Below are 21161 nucleotides of genomic sequence, written 5' to 3'. Positions count from 1 at the left end.
CGAAACACGAAAATCAAGTGCCTCTAGATGCAAACACTCAAGCAATGCACTTGGATTCACTCCCAATCTCACAAAGATGTTGAATCTATGATAGAGATGAGTGGGAGGGCTTTGGCTAAGCTCACAAGGTTGTTATGTTAATGCAAATGTCCAAGAGAGTGAGCTTGAGCCGGCCATGGGGCTTAAATAGAAGCCCCCACGAAATAGAGTTATTGTACCTCTTCACTAGGCACAGCTCCATCATAGATTCAACATCTAGAGGCCAAGTGACCGGACGTAACCTGCCAGTGTCTGGTCAACGGATGGCTGCCATGTCATCCCTCTCTTCAAATACTGAGAGCCCGATCCCAACGGTCAAGTGATGACCGGACGCAGCACAGTGCCACGATCGGACGTAGGACCCCAGTGTCCGGTCCCTTCCAGTAAGGTTCCAGCTGCGACCGGATGCGTTAGTTAGATCATGACCGGACGCAGGACCCTAGCGTCCGGTCATTTCCAGTAAGCCTCCACTCGCGACTGGACGCGTTCGATCATGCTCGATCAGACTCACCCAGCGTCCGGTCACTCACTGTCTCCTCTGTGCGCTACCACGTCAGCAGGACTAGACACACCCCGCTAGCGTCCGGTCACAAAGTGACCCAGTGTCCAGTCAAAGACCGACGCCAGCATCTTCATAGCTTCCATTGATCGGACGCTCCGGCCCAGTTGAGACCAGCGTCCGGTGCACTCTGTGAAACCCTGTCTTTTCTATATAGGACGCCGGTGAAGTTTCTAACCCTTGCTCAAATATGCCAACCACCAAGTGTATCACCTTGTGCACATGTGTTAGCATATTTTTATAAATGTTTTCAAGGGTGTTAGCACTACACTAGATCCTAAATGCATATGCAATGAGTTAGAGCATCTAGTGACACTTTGATAATCATATTTCAATACGAGTTTCGCCCCTCTTAATAGTACGGCTATCGATCCTAAATATGATCACACTCACTAAGTGTCTCGATCACCAAAAATAAATTGGCTCCTACCACTTATACATTTGCCTTGAGCCTTTTGTTTTTCTCTTTCTTCTTTTCAAGTCCAAGCACTTGATCATCACCATGGCATCGCCATCATCATGTCATGATCTTCATTTTCTTTACCACTTGAAATGTGCTACCTATCTCATGATCACTTGATAAGATCACTTGATAAACTAAGTTAGCACTTAGGGTTTCATCAATTCACCAAAACCAAACTAGAGCGACAACCAAGGCGAGTAGTTCATGCACTGGGCAGTCTTCGTTGGGGAACGGGGTCCATCAGTGATGCGTCCACTTTTTGAGAGGCCACCGCCGTAGCAAGCGAGCATCCAGGCGCTGGTGCTCCTATTGAGCGGCTCTGGATGAGCGAGGCTGCGAGCTCCTCCAACATTATTACCGGTAGATGGGGAGAAAGCCATGTCTCCTGTAAAACTCAGGTAATCAATATGTTGTCTAATTCTTTAAATCCTTCTTTTTTGTTGCATGGATTTAATAATTTCATTTGGACCTCTCTTATTATGAATGTGCTTTTTTATAATTTCTTTTGTAATTTTACATGCTCACTTTTTTAGTACAATGTCAGTTCTTTAGGATATCAAAAGCTTTTGAATTTATCATCTCTTGACTTATGTTTTATTCATTGTCAAACTAAACAGGTTTACGAAAATACCAAAGGTGAATATAATGTGCTCATGTAGTGAACACTGCTCGGGCAATGCTGGCTTTACTCTATGCTGGACAAGTATGCTTTGTTAATTCCGTACTTAGTTATTGACTAAAAAATTCAGTTCATGATATATATTTTTATCTTTACTAGAATACCAGATGGTAAGGGATCCAACACCACAGCATCGTGCTGCAAAAGAACTTATCAATATGCGGTTGGAAACAGGAGTTTCCCCAACAAGTAGGTTTAATTTGCATTATGTTTGTGTTTTTTTAAACCACACCTCGCTTGTGGGGATGAAGCAGGACGTTCTTCCATTATCTTAAAAAACAGTGTCTTTATATAAATACAAAAAAAGGTGGGGGAAATAATCGCATACAAAGCAACCTCCTTACCCTGTGTAGAAGGTATGAGGTTACAAGCTAAAACCAGAAAACATCACGTGATATATAGAGAGAGAGATTGACCCGACCAGAATACAAATATTCACACGACCGCCTATACGACCATAACCACATCTTATCTTTGAAGAATTGCTGGGCAGCCGACAATCAAGGGGACGCACCATAAAAAACAACTCGATATCTATGATTCCATTGGGCCCATCCCAACTTTGGGCCTCTTCTTTGGGCCCAACTTCAATAGTTGGGCCTTCCTAACTTTTTTGCTTTGTGTAGATTTTTTTTATTTGTCATGCTGGAAACTTCTTTAAGTAAGCTTATTAGTCACTGCAAAGACATTCTAAGGGTTTGGAATCAGCAACCTCCAGTGCTATATACTTGAGGTCCATCTGGTTTTCTGACTATGCTTACATTTTTTATGATACAGGAACACGTTGGAAGCTACAACTGTCAACTGCGCTGTTATCTTCAATTACCCTAACTACCGCAGCATATTCCCCATTTGGGCTCTTGGAGTATACAGCCGGCATCTTCATGCAAGGAAGAGAAATGGGTTCATGTGAGCATAACATGGTGACAAACAGGTGCATGGCTATGAACTTTGACATATATGCTCAGAACCATGCTGCAAAGTGCAAACATTGCCCTAAACAAATCCACACAGTTGTATCTCCAGAGACAGGTAAAATGATATTTGCTTTCATGTATCAGTATATCACAAATACTTGTAATAATTTGAGACTGTAAAGTTATAGCTTGATGTTGGATGTTGCTCTGAACCTACCTACCTCCTAGAACACGCAGGTGCATGTAGAATCGGATCACGTGAAAAAATGTTGTGACAAAAATAAAGTGGACCAAAGGAATCAAATAGCATATCCTTGTCAGATGCTTGCAGCGATGATGTGGTGTCGCCCTCGGCTGCATCATCTCAATCTCAGCTCAGAGTTTTCATGTATCTGCACTGCTCTGAATGTTGTGGTGCCTTTCTACAGTGGTGCTTCAAATCTGCAGATATTTGATTAAATGCTTATGTTTAAGCCACCTTATTTTATTTTGCAAACTCCAAATCCTACATGGACTAGAGAAATTAATATGCACATAAAAGAATTTACCTAAATTTAACTTGATCAGAAGAGCACTGAGAGGAAGAAACGGCATTCACTGAGCTCCTCGTGGTGCATGCTGCTTCCTATTTGCCAGCAAATCAGCTCAGTACTGGATGGGGAGAAAGCCACCTCTCTAAACACAGTATAACTCACGTAATCAGATTATGCTCTATGGCATTCCATTTATATTTGCCTGTCTGGTGATAAACAACAAGGACACTTCTCGTTTAGATCATAGTCCTGTTGAAAATGGTACTAAGAAAGTGGATGTTGCTTAGGGATGAGTCATGAGTCTCGAAGTGATTAGCAAGGGATGAGTCATAAGTCTCCAAGTGATGAGTCTCCAAGTGATTAACAGCATAACTCACGTAAGGCAGCAAGGGATGAGTCATCAGTCTCCAAGTGATTTGCTAAACGAGATCTGCTTTCAATTTTATATTGTACAGTATTATATTAATGTGTCACATTACTCACTTATAGACTGTGATTCATATTGTCGTAGCTATCAATGCCCTTCTAGAATAAAGTCGGAAGTACAAGTTGAATATATACTTTCGGCTGGATTGGCTTATAGGCTCCGTTCGCGTGCCCTTAAACCCGGCTTGATCTGCTTCTTTTTTCATCCGGAATAGTGTTTTCCTCTCACAAAATCCTCCAGATTCCTCCAAATTTCTCCAAGCGAACGGGGCCATAAGCCCATGGCTGAAGTACTGCTGGCTAATTTGGTGTGAGAGAAAAACACTGTTGATTGGTTGATAAGCCAAGCAGATACAGGCAGTTACAGCCTGCTGAAGAGGCTGACTGTCATAAACTATGGTGTGACAGAAATTAAACATGGATGGAAAATTTGAAATTATAATAATCAAAACTACCTCGATCGAGGCTTTAACTGGTGACGTATAACTGTTTGACTGACTTGAGTGCCAACTGCCAACTGTCAATAATTCCCAGCAAATGTGGCAGGTAGCTAGGTGTTGGTCGAATCAGAAGTTTCTGTGCAATTAAAAACCGTCGAATCAGAAGTTTCTCTGCAATTAAAAAGCCTTTCGGGACAGTTAGCTCCGATCCACTGACCCAAAAAAAAAAAAACCTCAAGGTTCAGCTCCAATGGCGTCCTGTCCTGCCGGCTGCAGCAGCTGGTGGCTTAGCTTTGACTTGTCAATAATTTGCACCCTTGCTGCCTTCACGTACGCAGCCGGCGGTAAGGCTGCTGCCTGCCTGCCCGGTGGTGATTAAGTCTCTTGTGGAGCATATATCAGCGATGAAAAAAAATCTGCAGGGACGATGTGGTGATTAGTCTCCAAGTGGTCAGCAAAACGAGCTCTGCTGCTTTCAATTTTTATGGCATATATGATATATCAATAATGTGTCTATTCACAAATATCTATATATATATATATACTCGTATATACATTGTGGTAGCTATCAGTCCCCTTCCTAGAATAAAGTCGTCGTTAGTGCAAGTTGAATATTCAACCCATCTGTGACAGAAACATACATGAACGGAAAGAATGGATCACAATTATCTCAAGGCGTTATTTGGTGGCGTGGATCCTTATGTGACACAGTGAAAGGAGGTTGAGTTCCATCAGTTCAGTTCATCGATCAGTGCCTTGCCCTGCATTGCATGCACCACAGCACCAGCGTCCGTCCTTGCTGCAACTTGCAAGGAAGAGTACTCCGTATACGTACGTGTCTACTCTACTGTACTCTAGACTTGCACTGTACTAGTAGTAGTAAAATATTGTTTGATCTTGAATGCCAACTGCCAAAGTGCCAAGTGTCAATAATCCTCAGGAAATGACAGATAGCTGGCTCCAAATCTCCAATAAAAGAAAAAAAAACTTGTCTGCAATGCAAAGCCTTCCTGGACAGTTAGCTGATTCAGTGCCAACTGCCAAAGTGCCAAGTGTCAATAATCCTCAGGAAATGACAGATAGCTGGCTCCAAATCTCCAATAAAAGAAGAAAAAAAACTTGTCTGCAATGCAAAGCCTTCCCGGACAGTTAGCTGATTCAGCTCTAACTTTAGTCGTTGTTCCATCGGATGTTTGACACATGTATGGAGTATTAAATATAGACTAATTACGAAACTAAATGCACAGATTAAGACTGTTTTGCGAAACGAATTTTTTAAACCTAATTAGTCCATAATTTAACAATGTGGTGCTACACTAAACTTTAGTCATCGGATCCAACATCTCCCTAACGAAACACGCATTACAGGCTCAGCCGCCGTTCAGGTTCAGCTCCAATCCAATGCTGACCTCGCCTGCACTGCAGCTGGTGGTGGCAGTCGGCAGAGGCCTGGCGCCTGGGGCGACGACGCTGCCATAGCGGAGACCACCGGAGATATCGATGTGGCCGGGTTCAGCAGGAAACCTGCAACAGGGCGGCCATATGCAATGCATGCAACGGTGACTATTACGCTAGCTGGACGATGGTGGGGAGCTCTCCAAGACTCCAGTCTCCACAGCATGCATGTTCCACAAGTTCTCCACAGCACTGCTGGCTGATGGCCACGCATGTTTCTGCATAGTATATCCGTGAACAAGTTGAAGCGTATATTCGTGGACATGAATAAACGATGCATGTATCAGGTGTCACACTCCCACGCATGTCGCACACTGAGCCTTGGTCCACTGTATTCATTTCAAAGAGAGGGGGAGAACAGAGAAGATGATCCACTGTCTGCCTTACCTTGATAGAGTCCTTGACATGGGTGATGCGTCAAATTTAATCAAGGGCTCAAGGCTCCACATGGATTATATTATCTTCGTTAGAAATCGCTATTGGTTTTGATTAATTGCTTCCTCCTGTCATATACTACCAATGTGCCTCCGTCCTAAAACAAATAATACAATTCTAGCTTCTAAGTCAGACCGGCTTAAGTTTGACCACATTTACACACAAAAAAACAATTTAAAAGGTACTAACATGTTTGGTGTTATATATGTTAATGCACTTTTATATAAATCTAGTCAGACTTAAGCCCTTAACTTAAGGGCACCATTACCGCCCGGACGTCTGAACAAATTGGATCCGTCGGACGCTCCATCTATCCGCAAAAGTTATTTTCGTACATGTCCCGTTAATTATTCGAATCCACAAAAATTATCTTCCTATGTGCCTCCTTAATTATTCTTTTTTAATTTCGCATCCTGAACACTCGTATGATTGCATTTTCACTTTCCCTACCTCCACGAGGAGATGGCATCATCGACCTCTCTTGTTAGACGTTATATAGTTTACATTTTATTTTGTTGCCCAAACTAACGTTGCAACATCCAACTATGGGTCTTGTATGGAAATGAAACATATGTACACAAGGGACCGCCTGCATCTGCGTCTGCTCACGAAACACTTACAGTATGAAAAGCACTTTATGTAACATACGTCTGAAGCAGATGAAACATTTGGAACATACGCTTGCAATGTATGTGTATAGCCACTGCAACATATGCAACATCCATATAAAAAGCACTTGTAACACATGTCTGAAGTAGATGAAACATTCTGAATAGATACTTGCAACATATCTATATAGTCATTGCAACATATGCAACATCCAGACCTACTTTTGCAACATTCGTATCACGCACACTCATAAAACACTTGCAACATAAAAGCACTTCCTGCAACATACGTCTGAAGCATATGAAACATTTGGAACATACGCTTGCAACATACGTGTATAGCCACTGCAACATATGCAACATTCAGATAAAACACTTGCAGCATAAGTCTGAAGTAGATGAAACATTTTGAATAGACACTTGCAACATATGTGTATAGCCAACACATGCAACACACAGATCTACTTTTTTGCAACATCCATATGAAACACCTACAACCTATGCTTTTAGTGCAACATGGATGGGCGGCGCGATGAACCGGTGCGGTGGAGGTGGCCCTGCGAGACGGCCGCAGCAGGCGAGGCGCGACAACGGGGGCGAATCCGCGTGGGCTAGAGCGAGCAACGGTTTGGGAGGGCGGGGCGCGGGGTGTGCGGAGTGAACGGCGTGGGTAGGCGCGTGGAGCGGTCTGTCTGGACGGACGGACGCCCGTTTTGTAGCATTGCCATTAAAGACAATGGCTCATGAAATTTTGGCACAATGTTGACTATGATTAATCAGGCAAAATAAATTATTAAGTCGGCCATACAAATATTTTATATGTGGCTCTAACATATGAGGGCCCATACGAAAATGGTTGCTATTTATGTTGACCATGCTAAGTTGACTCGCAATATAATCAGGCTCACGTATATTTGTGGTCTATAATTATTTTTAGACCAAAGATATTTTTGTGCATACATGCAAGCGTGGACGGTGGTCATACGTTGGTAGCTGGTCGTTCAGCACAACTCTCCATGCATGTCAATTAGTCCTCTTCTGATATACACTAGTGATTTGCGCGCGCCCATGCGCGCGAGAAATGGCCGGAAATCTATCTGGGAAATGGGCCTAACTAAAATTAAGTCATCTAATTGACAGCTGTAATTATCAACGATGATGAGATGTTGTTTTGTTAGAAACAAACGATGAAGAACACAACAGCGATCATATATTATACGAAACATGGAGTTTGCCGTGGTAGCTGTCTTACATAATTTTACACAAAAGCGGCAACAGAACATTGCTAGCGATGCAGAATTCAGGAGCCAGGTTAACACAAGGGGTGCTGGTTTCAGAAGTTGTACCGATCCTGTCAGGTGTAGCGCAGGGCCATTCAGGTCGTAGCTTGTTCGGATGGGGGGGACATGTCCTGGTCGGCAGGCTCAAGAAGTCGGAGCAGCTCCGCACGTAGGTTGGACAAGGTCATGGACAGCTTGGAGTAAGCCGACGATGGATCTGTGTTGCCGCTGCTGCAAATCAGCTGCTGGCGTGCTCTTTTTTTCGCTGGGGATGCCTGCTTGCATGCGAGGAGGGGAACCCTGGAGGACGTTTCAAGGCACACTGAATTGAAGGAGTGAAAAAACCGTTGTAGCGCCGTGTTCTTTGCACTGATATCTTGTTTCAGTTTTTTAGCTTTATCTTCAAATAGCATAAGCCATGTTTTAGAGGAAAGCATGTCGGCCTTTAGTTCTGAGACACGTTCAGCATTGTAGTCATCAATCTCAATCCGTTTCTCGTTTTCAAGGTACGTAAGTATACTGTGGTATGCATTCTCAATCGCTAAGTTCTTCGAGATTGCGGCACTGCCAATAAATTCTTTGGTTTCGATGTCGTAGGAAACTCTTGCCAGCATATTGCCAAGGGTTAGTCTACTGACGAACATGCCGTCGTCAGTCTGTGCGGTTGCCTCTGACTGGATGGTCAGCTTCAGCTCCTTCGCGGCCAGGGCGAACATCTCTTTTCTGCTGATCCTAAGGAGTCTGGGAAGCTGAAATTAGAGGCAATAAATATTTTTCATCAAGCAAGAACATAGTCGGAACATAGATGACCATGAGGGACTACGCAAGACTTCGTACCAGCGAGATCCAGTCATCGTCCTCCAGGAGCTGTAGATCTGAGGCAACTTCTGTGGTCTGTAGGTGTGTCATGGGCGCCGCATGGGGCTGGATCCGGGGCTGCTGTTTTTCGTCCTTTGGCGGGGTTATGGGCTCTGGCAGGTGAGGGATGGAGGAAGCAGAGCTAGGACTCATGGCGAAGTGGGGTGACAGGAGCTGGACACGGTAGGAGGTGTGGGAAGAAGGGAGAAGAAGAAGAGAGGCTTGGAGGTGGGCAGCGTTTAGGAATGAGGTGGAGGACGACTCAGCCTTGCTGAGTAGAGTCTAGATCGGAGGGCAATGTGGGTCCAGGGCTCTGGGTGTTGTCGAGAAGGGATTGGTCTACGTGCTGGGCAGGTAAGGGAGGCAAATATTATATTACAGGAGGCTACATGTTGAGTTTGCCAGAATGAGCAGTGCTCGATTGACAGCCATACTGGATGGAGGCATTCACGGGCGGGATGGTTTTTTTTTAATTGGTACACGGCAACGCAAAACGAGGCAGGCATCGCACCACTGCTAGCGGGACCGGTGTACTCTGAACCAATCGCAGGTCGACAACGGCCAGCAGCGGCCAATGGGAGAGGGAGTGAGTCAGCGGGACGGGGCCCGCCTTGGCAGCAGCGGCCAATCCTGAAGCTAGGATTGCAGCAAGACGGGTCCCGCTTGACTGTACCGACGAGGACGGCCCTTGGTCAACGAAAACACCACCGTCGATCTCTAGCCAGAAACAGATAGAGTAACATATAGGAGCAGTTTCTCGCTGCACTAAAGAGTCTAAACAGGACACCAAATTTAAGCTACATCAGTTTGACCAGGGAGCTAAGCAAGGACACAGCCTTCCTATTGTCGATTTGGCGACGCTAATTGTTTCGAGGTGCATGCCCGTGGAACCACGACATAACCAGGGAACATGCACGAGGCCAGCGAGAGGGCCACTAATAAACTACAGAGTTTACATACTCATGCCCAGTTCAAGGGTCTATTAAAAGAAGTTGTTGCTGCCTAGGGGCCGATACAGGGGCCAAGCTAACAGACAGAGAATGACGGGTTAATTTCCGTTGCAGAGGATACCACGCCACCAAAAAAATAGGCAGAAGTCTTCTCTGGACGGCAGGTGTTAGTGAGCCAGTCCAACCAAAAGCATGGGAGCCATTGAATGTACCTGCGGACAATAATGGATCTTTCTTAATTTGCAAAATCTATCGATTCCAGGGAAGAGTCAGGTTTGAAGTTAGGGGGCATGCCTTATCTAGCCGCTCTCCTGAGCGGTAGAAGGTTCCCCAGAGGAGCGGTCATCTTCAGGAGCCTGAGTCTTGTCAGACGCAGCGCTGTAAGAAGGCACACAGGAGATGGCATGGGTTATAATCTCATCTTTTCCATATTTGTCGAGATGACTTTGCATCAGAGGCAAAGAATTAGTTCTTCTGAAGAGAGGTGTACAGCATTATCACATTGTTTAGCCTTGGTGTAACAATTGAATGGTGCCTTTGATTTTATATGTATGATAAAGTTCATTTAAAATAAGGAGGTACGATTTTTCCTAAATCATGAAGAAATGGCTAACAACAAGGAATAGTGAATCACATTTGAGGCATGAGATGTTCTGAAAGCTAGCAGTTGGCCTAGACTACAAGAGCATGATGACTGCATACCTTGCGCCTGCACCGTCTGGATCAGCAATGTCAGCACCAGTACCCTCTTTGAAAAGCCTACGGCGAGAGGAAGGATGGTTGCTGCTCTTGGATGGGCCACTGTGGATGAGGAGCAATCAAACACAGATGAACAGACATATGGTGAATGTGTTGGAGAGGCACAGAGCAAATATATTACCTTCTAGAATGTTTCTTCGACACCGGTGTTTCAAGGCCATCAAGCTTGGGCGGTGGAGTCTGCAGGAAGCAAGGATTGTGATCATCGCACACAAAAGCCTTGAAACAGCGCCACTAAATCTAGGCGTTAGAAGAAACATACGTTTAAAGGGCCTGGTGAAGACAGAGTGCCATCCGGTGTACCAGCAGACAACAGCTGATGTGTATCTGCACCATCACTTGTACCCGAGGAATCACCAGATTCAGCGGCACCAAGATGGCCATGGTCTTTGTTTCCAGCATTACCACGTGCAGCATTAGCCGGAACAGCAATAGGATGGCCATGTGCTGTCACCAGAGATGCAACATTGTAGGTCTTCTAGGCCCTGTAGTAGCTCTGACGGGTCATTGTAACTACGAAAGTGAATCTAAGAGAGACCAGCTTTGTTATATCAGGTGGATATGCATTAGCACTTGTAGATGTCCTCAGAAGCTGCTGGACAGGCTTCTCAATCATACGACGAGCAATGTCTCCAAAGCAAACCATCTCAGCTTCATCAGTGCCATCGAGGGCTATGAAACACACCTTGTACCTGTTGTCAGTTTGCATTCAGTATGTAGGTGTATCCTACTATGAGATTGGGAAGCAAGCAAACAGTGGAAAAAGCACTTACTTGAACTTGAACGATGTGTTTGAGCATGGAATGCATCTATATCCAGTACCATCTGGCACACAGGACTTGCTGCACTTGTTGCAAGATGGAAACCACCACGATGTGTTGGGAAGAAGGCATCCAATAGTGACAGTGCAGCGGTATCGATTTTCCTATAATGTTGGGGAGAGGAATGTAAAATGGGTAGAAGGGAAAAGCGGCCATGGTAAAATCAGAATGAAATGAGGTTGCTTCTTACAGAGAATTCGTATGGGTTCATGTCGTTTAGCTGTTTTAGGTTCTTCTCATCAAGCTGTGCTGGTACACGGACTTGGATCTGCTGCTGCACTGGTGCTGCGACTGACCTTATCTCAAGCCTCTGGTTGTGGAAACTGGGTCAAGACGCACATTAGGTAAAGTTGGCAAAGCGCCAAGTAAAGGAAGGGTCATGAGCTGTATTTGGGTAACAGAATGTACCTCACATAGAACTGTTGCGCCTCTGGAATCATTGGATTGAAATACCAACGGCATGTTGTATTACCACTTAGGTAGTAGCTGCCTGAATTTCATGGATATGATGTTCAGACTCTTGGGAATCAATAGAGGAGTGCATACTACTACTCAGCATGTACTGGACCACAGAAGGAATAGAACAGTGCTAATACCTTGGAAAGATTTCACCAGTCCTCCGACAAACAGGACAACGATTGGCTTGGCTTCATTGCTGTCATAGACACCCTCAGTAGAGAACGCAGTGGCTCTTTGGCCCCACAGAGTGATCTTTATCTCAGAATAGCTGAAATTGAGAGCACAATGGTTTAAGTAAGAGAATTAGGAATTGTGTAGTCGTGCCATGGAAAGGGTAGGCATGGAGAGCACAATGTGTCACCTAAGGTCCCTAAGAACAATGTGCCTGGAGAGCGTGGGCGCAGGTTTGTTAGGCAGATGCACAGTGTGGATGTCAGATACCTCCACCAGTGTTCCAATGGTATCTGCAACAATATTAGGGAAGGTACAGTTATATTAGACAAGATTGAATTCAAATCACAGAGTCTGTATAGATATGAACTCACAAAGGAAAACTAAATTAAAATCACAGAGTTTATATAGGTATAACTCACCATGGAAGTTCTTAGTGTCACCAGAATGAGCAGCAAGGCCATCTATAGGAGTGATCTTGTACGCATATTTTGGGAATTCAGGCATGCCACTTCTTGCAGCTGACACAGTGGTGTGCAGTGTGAACTCAACCATGTAGGGGGCGTCAACAGGCCTGTAGGCTGCCTTCGCATTGGAGACCCTAAATCGATCAATCACATAGATGCCCCCCTCATCTATGAGCGGGCTCTTTGCATGAACCTCAGTTCCAGGGATTTCACCATAGAGACTGTTGCCCTATAGTGGAAAAAAGGAAACCAGCATAAATAAATGGAGAGATACATGGACCAGTAAAAAATGCTTGGGAGCCGACCTTCACCAATGATAGACTGACGAACCTGTTCATCAAGAAGCACAAGGTCCACGTGCTGTACCGGACCATCATCGGTCCCACCGTGATACTCCCACTTGCGGCAGACACGGACACAGATGACCGCACGCCAGTCATTAGGGCGCAAGGCGGGCAGCATCGAAAAAGCCATCGTTCCAAGCTACAGAGAATCATTTTATCAGTAAACAGAAGCAGCAGGAAATATAAAAAACAAGCACAAAAGCTGAGAACATTTAGGAATCCATTTTATAGGCTGTATGTAAACCGACAGTGCATAGAGTTCTGTGAACATTCAGTGATAAAACACCCACAAAATAGGGAAAAACACACAGAAGAGTCTAAACACTAACACCATTATTAGATGGATGGTGCTTGCTGGTTATCTGGGTGGACTGTCCCCGTTGGACACACACTTCAGTGAAGCTGACTGTAAAAGCATGGTTACAGTCAATACAAAAGCTGTCAGCAACATAGCAAAAGAATGGGAACTAAGATTCGTCCGCGGCTTGATACGCCGCGGAGAGTATTTCTTGGTAAACAATATTCTGTGTCTCATCTGTACAACCACCATCTGCACCTTCTATGAGTATCTTAAGGCCTCGCTTTGAAGTGATGCGCGAAACAGCAACATATAGCTGGCCATGACTGAAAATAGGACCTTTTAAGTATACGCCAACATGTTCTAAGGTTTGGCCTTGACTCTTGTTAATGGTCATGGCATAACATACTTTGACTGGGAACTGGCGTCTTTCCAAAGTAAATGGCAGTCTCATATTTTTAAGTGTTAGACAAATTCTTGGTATGTGTACTATGTCACCAATATGTGTGCCGGTCATTATCTTTGCTTCTATTAACATCTCACCTATATTTGTGACAATCAGTCTTGTGCCGTTACATAGACCACCTGCTTGATCAAGGTTTCTAAGCATCATTATTGGCACACCTTTTTTAAGACAGAGGCGGTGCTGTGGGAAATTGTTTCCGTTTATTGAATTTAGAAATTCAGTAGGATACAACAGATTAAAAGAGTCATGGGTATCTGGGGATTTAGCAATTCTATCACAGCTTAGGTACTCCTTCTCTTCCCCAGGTATCAGGGACACCACGTATGAGTTAATAGTATCTGCAGCTTCGTTTGTTGGGGTCAAGATGGCCCGTGCCTGGAGGTAGTATGCATCAGCATACTTGGCACCTAGATCTGGGTAGATGGAACTAACCATAAAGGCGACCTTATCTTCTTGTGGCATGAGCACCAGCTCACGCGGAATTTTAATTCGTGTTCCCTGGGTCTCACTACTGGTGCCTAAACTCTCAATCTTGCCCTCACCAATATCTAGCACCCATTTGCTAAACTCAGCAATCTCTTTCTGCGACTCGCTGTCTAGGTCTTGTCTATTGAGCCTCATATTTGTAGTAAGTGACAAAATCTTAACATGTTTCCATAGAGAAGAGTTTACTATCGCAGCATTGACAATCTGGGGTCTATCACCACCTGGAACCACAGGCAGAATTTGGTGAAGATCACCACCTAGAACAACAATCTTGCCACCGAAAACTAAATTCGCAGCACCTTTTGTGCGGTGTGACAAGATGTCTCTAAATGTTCTATCTAGAGCTTCAAATGCATGCCTATGTGTCATTAGAGCCTCATCCCAAATGATAAGAGATGCAGATTCAATCAACTCGCACAACTTAGAGCCACGTTTTATATCACAGATCGAAGCTTCATCTAGATCACATGGCAGCTTGAATCGTGAATGAGCAGTCCTACCCACAGGCAACAATAATGAAGCGACTCCGGATGAAGCAACCGATAGGACAATCTTTTGTTGAGATCGCATATAAGCAACTATGGATTGCCACAGAAAAGTTTTTCCAGTCCCCCCGTAGCCAGATACAAAGAAAAACCCTGGTTCATTATGTAAAGCAGCTTTGGTGATTACAGTAAATGCATTAAGCTGTTCTGTGTTTAGCTTGCCAACCAAATTTTTAGCGTCACGCATTGCCAGATGACTATCATATGACAGGGCCTCTTCGATGAGTCTATTACCAGGAATATCTTCAAAGTTTTTAGTTTTCTCAGGCAAAGCATGTTCCCACATTTTAGCCCCGTTTCTCTGGAAAAGAGCATGAATATCATCAAGCAGATAGTTTCTAAGGTCCTCATCACATACATGGAATTCAGGATTACCCATATTGTCTCGAAGACGGTACTGTATATCGTCAGCTAGGACTCTCCAAACTTTTTCAAAGAAGGCACGTTCATCCTTGACCTCACAAAATAACAGCATAGTAACAAACAGCTTTCTAAGCTGTGGTGATGTTGCCCAAGCAGCGGCCTCGTCAAAGGCACTATACCATTCCTGATCATCACCAAGTAGGCCATGAGCATTACACGCCAATCTATACGTAGAGCAGACAACGCCGTTGTATGTTCTAACCTCTTCGAAACTTCTAGCGCCTTTGACCACGAGGAGCAACATTCTAAGGAAATATCTCTCACCAACTGAAGGGTGTACATAGTATAACCTCCCTATCTTACCAGGACCTCGTTGCCTCTGATCCCAGAATCTAGAAGAGCTATCCCATTTCCAACGTGAAGGGAACTCACAATATGTGAGGTCTCTACCAGCATCGCTTTGTTGGTTGGCCACAAACCATTCAGTTAACATTGTTTTACGAAGAAATTCTAATCTGGCAACATCAGTTATATCAGTGGATTCATCATAAACAATGCAGTTGTCATTTGGAAGATGCACAGGCAACCTTTCTACAGCCGGATAGTGTCTATGTATATCGAAACCAAAAATTCGCCAACAGGCATCCTGCTCGCATATATATCTACAGTCTAGGTACTCCTGAACCTCATTAATCGTTTTGGTTTGTTCATCATAGGGTGCTGGTTCACCGCTCCGTATTCGCTGTATATAAACCTTGCCACGGTCAGGACCTTTAGTAACATATTTGAATAGGTATTTAATGAAAATGCCCTTGTTACATCACTCTACATTGATATGGGCTTGGTACTTTTTAAGCAAGGTCATATTGTATGGAACAATGGAACTGCTATCTAGCCTTTTGCCACCTTTTTCAACATATCTCTTGTTGTCAGATCTCCTATACAGAGCGAAGCCATTATCATCAATTACCGTTTCAGTTTGGTAATTTTTTGGAAACCGTTTTGAACATTTATCTTTTTTCATACATGGACAGGTGGGGTGGCTTGCGCCACATGGACCATGCACCAAATGCTCAGCCACCAGTACATATCCAAGAGGGTCTGTATGTGGGTGAGGAACCTCAGCACTTATGTATTTATCTATGAATCCAGGCGTTGGGTGTGAGGTATCTTGTTTGAGCCAAGCAATTATATGAGCATGTGGGAGGCCACGCTTCTGGAATTCCACGGTGTGCAGCACTAAACAAACAAATGAGAAGAACAGTCATAAAAAACAAAGATATCTAACCGCGGCCAAAAAAGAAAGGAAAATCTACCCAACGGCACAACCTACCAGCACTGACAGGCCCAAAGGCGGTGCCATCTCGTATATCACCTAGAAGCTCCTCAAGCTTCATATTGTAGACCCTGACCACTATATCCGCTCTATCAGTTGATTTCTGGCCAGGTTCAAATGACAGCGCCGCAGCAATCTCTGGCCACTTTGGATTACAGGTGAATGTCACAAAGAAATCAGGCGGGCCATGAACTCTACAGATAGCAATTCCATCATGATAATTTTGGATCATATACCGCCGGCCACCAGTATGGGAGGCCGGCAGCACAGTTTTTTTTCCAATCTCGCCTCCATCTACACATCCTTTATCAACCGCGTCGACTATGCCCTGAAGAGTGTCTACACGCAGCTTTCCCTGATTCTTGAGCACATACCAGAGTCTATTTTCATCGATACACGCACGTGCATCAACCTTGGCCTGAGTGGACAAGGCACCATAGCACAAGAACGGATTCGACTGGCCTTTTCTGTAGTGGAAACAATGGCGGTAGTAATCTTGCATTGTTACTTTGGCACGCTTGTTCTCGCCCGATGTATCTACCCCACTATAAGGCACACCGACCTGGAAACCACGCTCACCATAAGGAAAGAGCAGGGGGTACTGTAGGGCCATGAAAGCAGGATGCAAAGAAGAAATATGCTCTAAATGTCCGGATCTAGGCTGCACCACAATATCACGCTGAAAAGTATCTAGCGTAAAATCACCCACAACAAGCATGGCAAGCTGGTCAACAGTAGGAAGATTATACTGAACTGGATCTCCCTCCCTTGCACCAATAAGTCTTACTATGAACTCTTCATCACCATTTTCTGCCAATCTATCTCTTGCCAGCCTAAACTGTCTAGCCAATGGGTTGTGGTCATCTAGCATCTTGACCAAATGTTCAGCTATCTTTGGGTCGAGAGACTCAGACGAGCGTTCATCTGGGTGCAGCGCACGGAACCTATTCTTGACCTCGTTGGCTGTATCATATATATAGAGCTGCAAGAACTTCGGCGAGTTGCCATTGGCTGGAAGAAGAGGTCCTATACGATGATGAACCTGGCCAGACACTTTGAACACAGGAGGGCCACGACCATTATTCATAGATCTATCAATGTTTGCACCCATGGATGTGAAAGCAAACAGACAATTGTACTGTCGTATATTCTTTATGAACTGTCTACAATTAGCATCACCATCAAATCTGGCCAGTGAAGCAATGGGTTCAGGAGGTTCTCTAAAAGGAGGTATTACTACTTTGCCACCCCTACAGCATGAATTGTAAATGACCCTGCCATCTCTTAAACTGGACTGACCAGCAGCACACTCACGCAACCAAAATATGGCACCATAGTGTCTACACATATAATCTGGCGCCCCATAAGACGAACGACCGACATAGGAATCTAGGCACAGGCGTGGGCCACCCCAAAGCATCCGCGAGCACAAAGAACATGAAAATAGACAAAAAATCAGCGAGAGGATGGCATTTAGTAACCTAGAAGAACAACAGTGAACCTAGCAAAAAAAATAAGCCAAACCTTTAAGTGCATCAATATACTCTTGGGTGAAGCGACCACACCCGGATGCACCAGCGGCATCTAGAGGGCCTAATAAAGCAAAACCGGGCCAACATAGCAGGCACATCAGTACGGGTGTATCTAAAGAGAAACCAGCTAGGATGGCGACCTAAAGAGCGAACACCTGACTTGGCAATCTTCTTCTGGTTTAAATACTTCCTCCGTTTATTCCGACACTCAGCAACTGGGAGCGCGCTGGGTATATAGTATGCACCCTCCGCTATAGGAAAGTGAGACTTAAGTATCCAAGACCAACATGGCTGTAGACTAAATAGAACACGGGAAGCACGGCAAGAAACACGTACACTGTCTCTTGCGGGGAGCAGAGTTCGAAGGGGCAGTTATCCGTGAAGAAGCTAGGGAGGTCAAAAGCAACGAAGCAAATAAGAGATGCTTCAATGGTCTGACCAATGGGCTATAACCGTGAAGATTACCAAAAGAGCAGCACAGACACATACAGGACTCTCCAGGAACAAGGCGAGATGCAGGACGTGCACGACGACTCGCCATTTGGGACCAACTACAGCAAACGTCAGAGAAGGCCGATCATGTGACAAACTGCAGCACCTGGCTGTTAAGAAAAGGAAAGCTCCAAAAGAGCTCTATGGCCTATGGCAGCAGGAAACCTATGGCCGCCCAGAAGAAAAAGCTACGACAGCGCCGGACCGGGCCAACACAAGGTAAATGTAGCTCGACGCCGTACACTGGCGTTCCATCTCCGGTAAACTCAGTAACCATGGCTGCATACGGCAAGCCACACCGGACCACCACACCCTCTGTGAACCCGAGCACGGGATACAGCAAACAAGAATCGGAAAGGAGGAAAAAAAGAAAACACACCGACCACAAGACCAGACGGCGCAACATGTAAGCATTTCGGCCATTGAAAGCGACAAACGAATCAAAGAAGAAAGGTACAGGCGAGAGTGCGGAAAAGGGGTATACCAACACGCCGAGGACGCAGCCTGTTGTCGCCCAGTCGCCGGCGGCGCTCCCACCTGGTAGCCGCACGCCCCAAGACCTCGTCAGCAGCCCGCTCCCAGTGCCGCCGCAGTCCGCCTCGTCAGCACCCCGCCGGTGGATCTGGATCTGGCCCCAAGCACCTGCAAATCATACGCAGTGCGGTGGCACCACACGGCACAGCGGCGGCGCCGGGTACCCACCGGATTAGATCTTTCCGCCGGTAGAATAGAGGAGGAGGAGGAAAGGGAAAGGCGGCGAGTCCCACACCTGAGGCAAATGGCAGAGTTCGGAGCGGAAATCGAGAATGGAGGCTGAGGAGGTCTTTTATCGTCGCCGTTCGTCCGTTCGGAGCGGGCTGGGAGACGGTGTGGAGTTCGGAGCCGTGCGAAGGAGGAGGAAGCAGGAGACGCTGCACTCGAAGGAAGCAGGCCCCACCGGCAGCGGCACAGGGTCGGCAATGGGCAGCGCCGCTTCATATTCCCAGTCCCATCGAACCCAGCCCAAAAGCACCGAGAAAGCCGGCACACGATCTAAGAAGCTGACCAGTGGACCACGTAGTGCTAAGCCAATAAGCAGACGACAACGAAAAAAGAGCCCCGTGCAAGCTCCATACCGTGGAGGCCCAACTGACGTGCGGAGCCCATGCCGTGGGTGCCGGCTCGCAGCGTAGCAGGAACTGACCCAGCGCCTTCTCGCCAATGAGCACACGACAGCGGCCTGAGGCACCCAATCTGGCGACGACAACGGACCGGCCGCTGACCGCACAGCCGGTTCGTTGAACAACGGTTTTGCTACCGTGGACATGCTGGGTCAAAGCAACGAGAACCACCCACCAGGCATCGAACGGCCACCATCTCGTTTACTATCGTGGACAGCCTCAGCGCGCGTGCTGGCCACAACGAATTTAGACTTTAGATGCATGTCATGTATCCACGTTCTAAACTTCTGATGAGGCCTCCGTACATACGTGTATATGCACATATTTATCTTACGGTTGCGTCCATGGATTAAAATATAACTGGTCCTATTGAGCAACTAGTGTAGCCTGAGCAGTCCGTTCGGACGCACGGAACGGTCCATACGGAGCATTACCGTTAACCTAAGTACGACAACTAAACTAAAACTGCTATGCTGCAAAAGTAGAGCTGAGAATAATCTACATCAACTAGGATCCTAGTATCATTTTAGTTCCTTTCGTCACAAACTATCGTTTTAGTACGAAGTGGATACCACATTAAAATTTCTAAATAAATTAGCTGGGATATGTACTAGCTAGCATTAGCAATGGCAAAGTAATCTAAGAATGCAATGGTCGTACCATATCACAATCACCCGCAGTAGGGGCTGCGGCCCCTCCAGTTTGTTTTTTTTATTTAAAAAAAAAGACAATCACCGGCAGTGTCGTGAGAGGAAGCTGAGGTTTGATGTGATTTTCTTGTTGCAAGGATCGGATTGACATTAATGTGATTTTCAAAATATATTATTCAATTTATTTATTGATAAATATTTGTCTATAATTTTCTTCATTTTTAAAAGCAAGTAGATATCTAAATTTGAATTTGAACTACCCATTTTGTATTTGCATTCAATAATATTTGTATCCGTATTCGAGTTTGAATTCAAATCAAAATATAGTAAATAGTGCTCTGGATTCGACTCCATGCGAATCTGATTCGAATCCAAGTATGTTAAAAAAGGACGGTTTTTTTTTTTGAAAGATCTGATCACCCGGCTTTAAATTATATTAATAAGAAGGAAGAAGCGGTAACAACAACAATTACATGCGCGAAGGCGCAGCCTAATGCAGTGGCACTGCATAGGCGAAAGAGCAAAGCTGACTACTCGCTACTTATTGAGCTACCAGGCAGGGCTAGAACTTTTCCCCTACCGAAATCCAGGGGCAGGTATCCTTGATCTCTGTGAAGACTCTACACGGATATCCTCGCTTCTCTGAAAACCATGGCATTTCTCTGCTTCCAAATACATCAAAGAGAAAATTCCTTCAATGCCATCAAAAGCTATACTAATTCCTTCATTGCCATTCAAATCTATAAGTTCCCTTCGTTGCCATTGATTTATAATTTTTGTTCCCTGTATGCCATTGCCGTTACTTTTTTTGTTGATCCATCGTGCACACCGTTAAAACTTTGCCATAGTGGTGGTGTACAGGTGGTGTCTAGCTCCAACCAGCGGTCGGCCGGTGCCAGCGATGGCGAGACAAAGGACTCCTTCGTCGCAGACGCCAGGTTAGAGTCAGACACCGACGACGCCTCTCGGGAGCCGACGAACTCGCCGTTCCTCGCCCGGCGGAGCGCTGCGCGCTGAAGCTGAACAGCAGCGCCACGAACCCTGAGTCAGTGTAGAACTTGTCCGGGCAATCCTCCCCGCCGTTGGCCCCGTCCAGTGCCTACGCGGCGCCGAGCACGCCGAAGTGGAGCCTCGGTGACGACCTTAGCAGGTGGAGCGAGACCCGGGCGT

The 21161-nt window shown here is 45.5% G+C and overlaps 2 protein-coding genes and 1 long non-coding RNA gene across 3 annotated transcripts; all 3 read right to left on the bottom strand.

The window, feature by feature from the left end:
• Positions 1-10342: 10342 nt before the first annotated feature.
• On the bottom strand, positions 10343-18791 carry LOC136466414 (uncharacterized). Its single transcript, XR_010761333.1, has 3 exons — positions 18666-18791; positions 10523-10581; positions 10343-10443 (listed from the first exon to the last, which is right to left on the bottom strand). It is a non-coding gene; the product is annotated as an uncharacterized lncRNA (long non-coding RNA).
• Positions 10880-17268, bottom strand: LOC136462227 (uncharacterized). The gene is made up of 9 exons (XM_066461363.1): positions 16155-17268; positions 13586-15412; positions 12993-13069; positions 12650-12802; positions 12275-12548; positions 12043-12145; positions 11835-11949; positions 11175-11326; positions 10880-11093 (listed from the first exon to the last, which is right to left on the bottom strand). Exons 1-9 carry the CDS (start codon positions 17266-17268, stop codon positions 10880-10882), a joined length of 4029 nt encoding a protein of 1342 aa, XP_066317460.1.
• Positions 11775-17505, bottom strand: LOC136462226 (uncharacterized). Its single transcript, XM_066461362.1, has 7 exons — positions 16155-17505; positions 13586-15412; positions 12993-13069; positions 12650-12802; positions 12275-12548; positions 12043-12145; positions 11775-11949 (listed from the first exon to the last, which is right to left on the bottom strand). Exons 1-7 carry the CDS (start codon positions 17503-17505, stop codon positions 11775-11777), a joined length of 3960 nt encoding a protein of 1319 aa, XP_066317459.1.
• Positions 18792-21161: the final 2370 nt, after the last annotated feature.

Source organism: Miscanthus floridulus, chromosome 7 (assembly GCF_019320115.1).
Source record: "Miscanthus floridulus cultivar M001 chromosome 7, ASM1932011v1, whole genome shotgun sequence".
NCBI lineage: Eukaryota > Viridiplantae > Streptophyta > Magnoliopsida > Poales > Poaceae > Miscanthus > Miscanthus floridulus.
This window is presented reverse-complemented; position numbering and strand designations above follow the sequence as displayed.

Bases quoted from the DNA above. Each gene is read 5' to 3' on its own strand.
- LOC136462227 (XM_066461363.1), bottom strand. From the start codon at position 17,268: ATGGGTGCAAACATTGATAGATCTATGAATAATGGTCGTGGCCCTCCT. The intron at 11,950-12,042 runs GTGACACATTGT...TCTCAATTTCAG, and splicing joins ATTGTTCTTAGGGACCTTAG to CTATTCTGAGATAAAGATCA. The intron at 11,094-11,174 runs GTAAGTGCTTTT...AACTGACAACAG, and splicing joins AACACATCGTTCAAGTTCAA to GTACAAGGTGTGTTTCATAG.
- LOC136462226 (XM_066461362.1), bottom strand. From the start codon at position 17,505: ATGTGTAGACACTATGGTGCCATATTTTGGTTGCGTGAGTGTGCTGCT. The intron at 12,803-12,992 runs GTTAGTGTTTAG...GATTCTCTGTAG, and splicing joins ACCATCCATCTAATAATGGT to CTTGGAACGATGGCTTTTTC. The intron at 12,146-12,274 runs GTGAGTTATACC...ATATTGTTGCAG, and splicing joins TGACACTAAGAACTTCCATG to ATACCATTGGAACACTGGTG.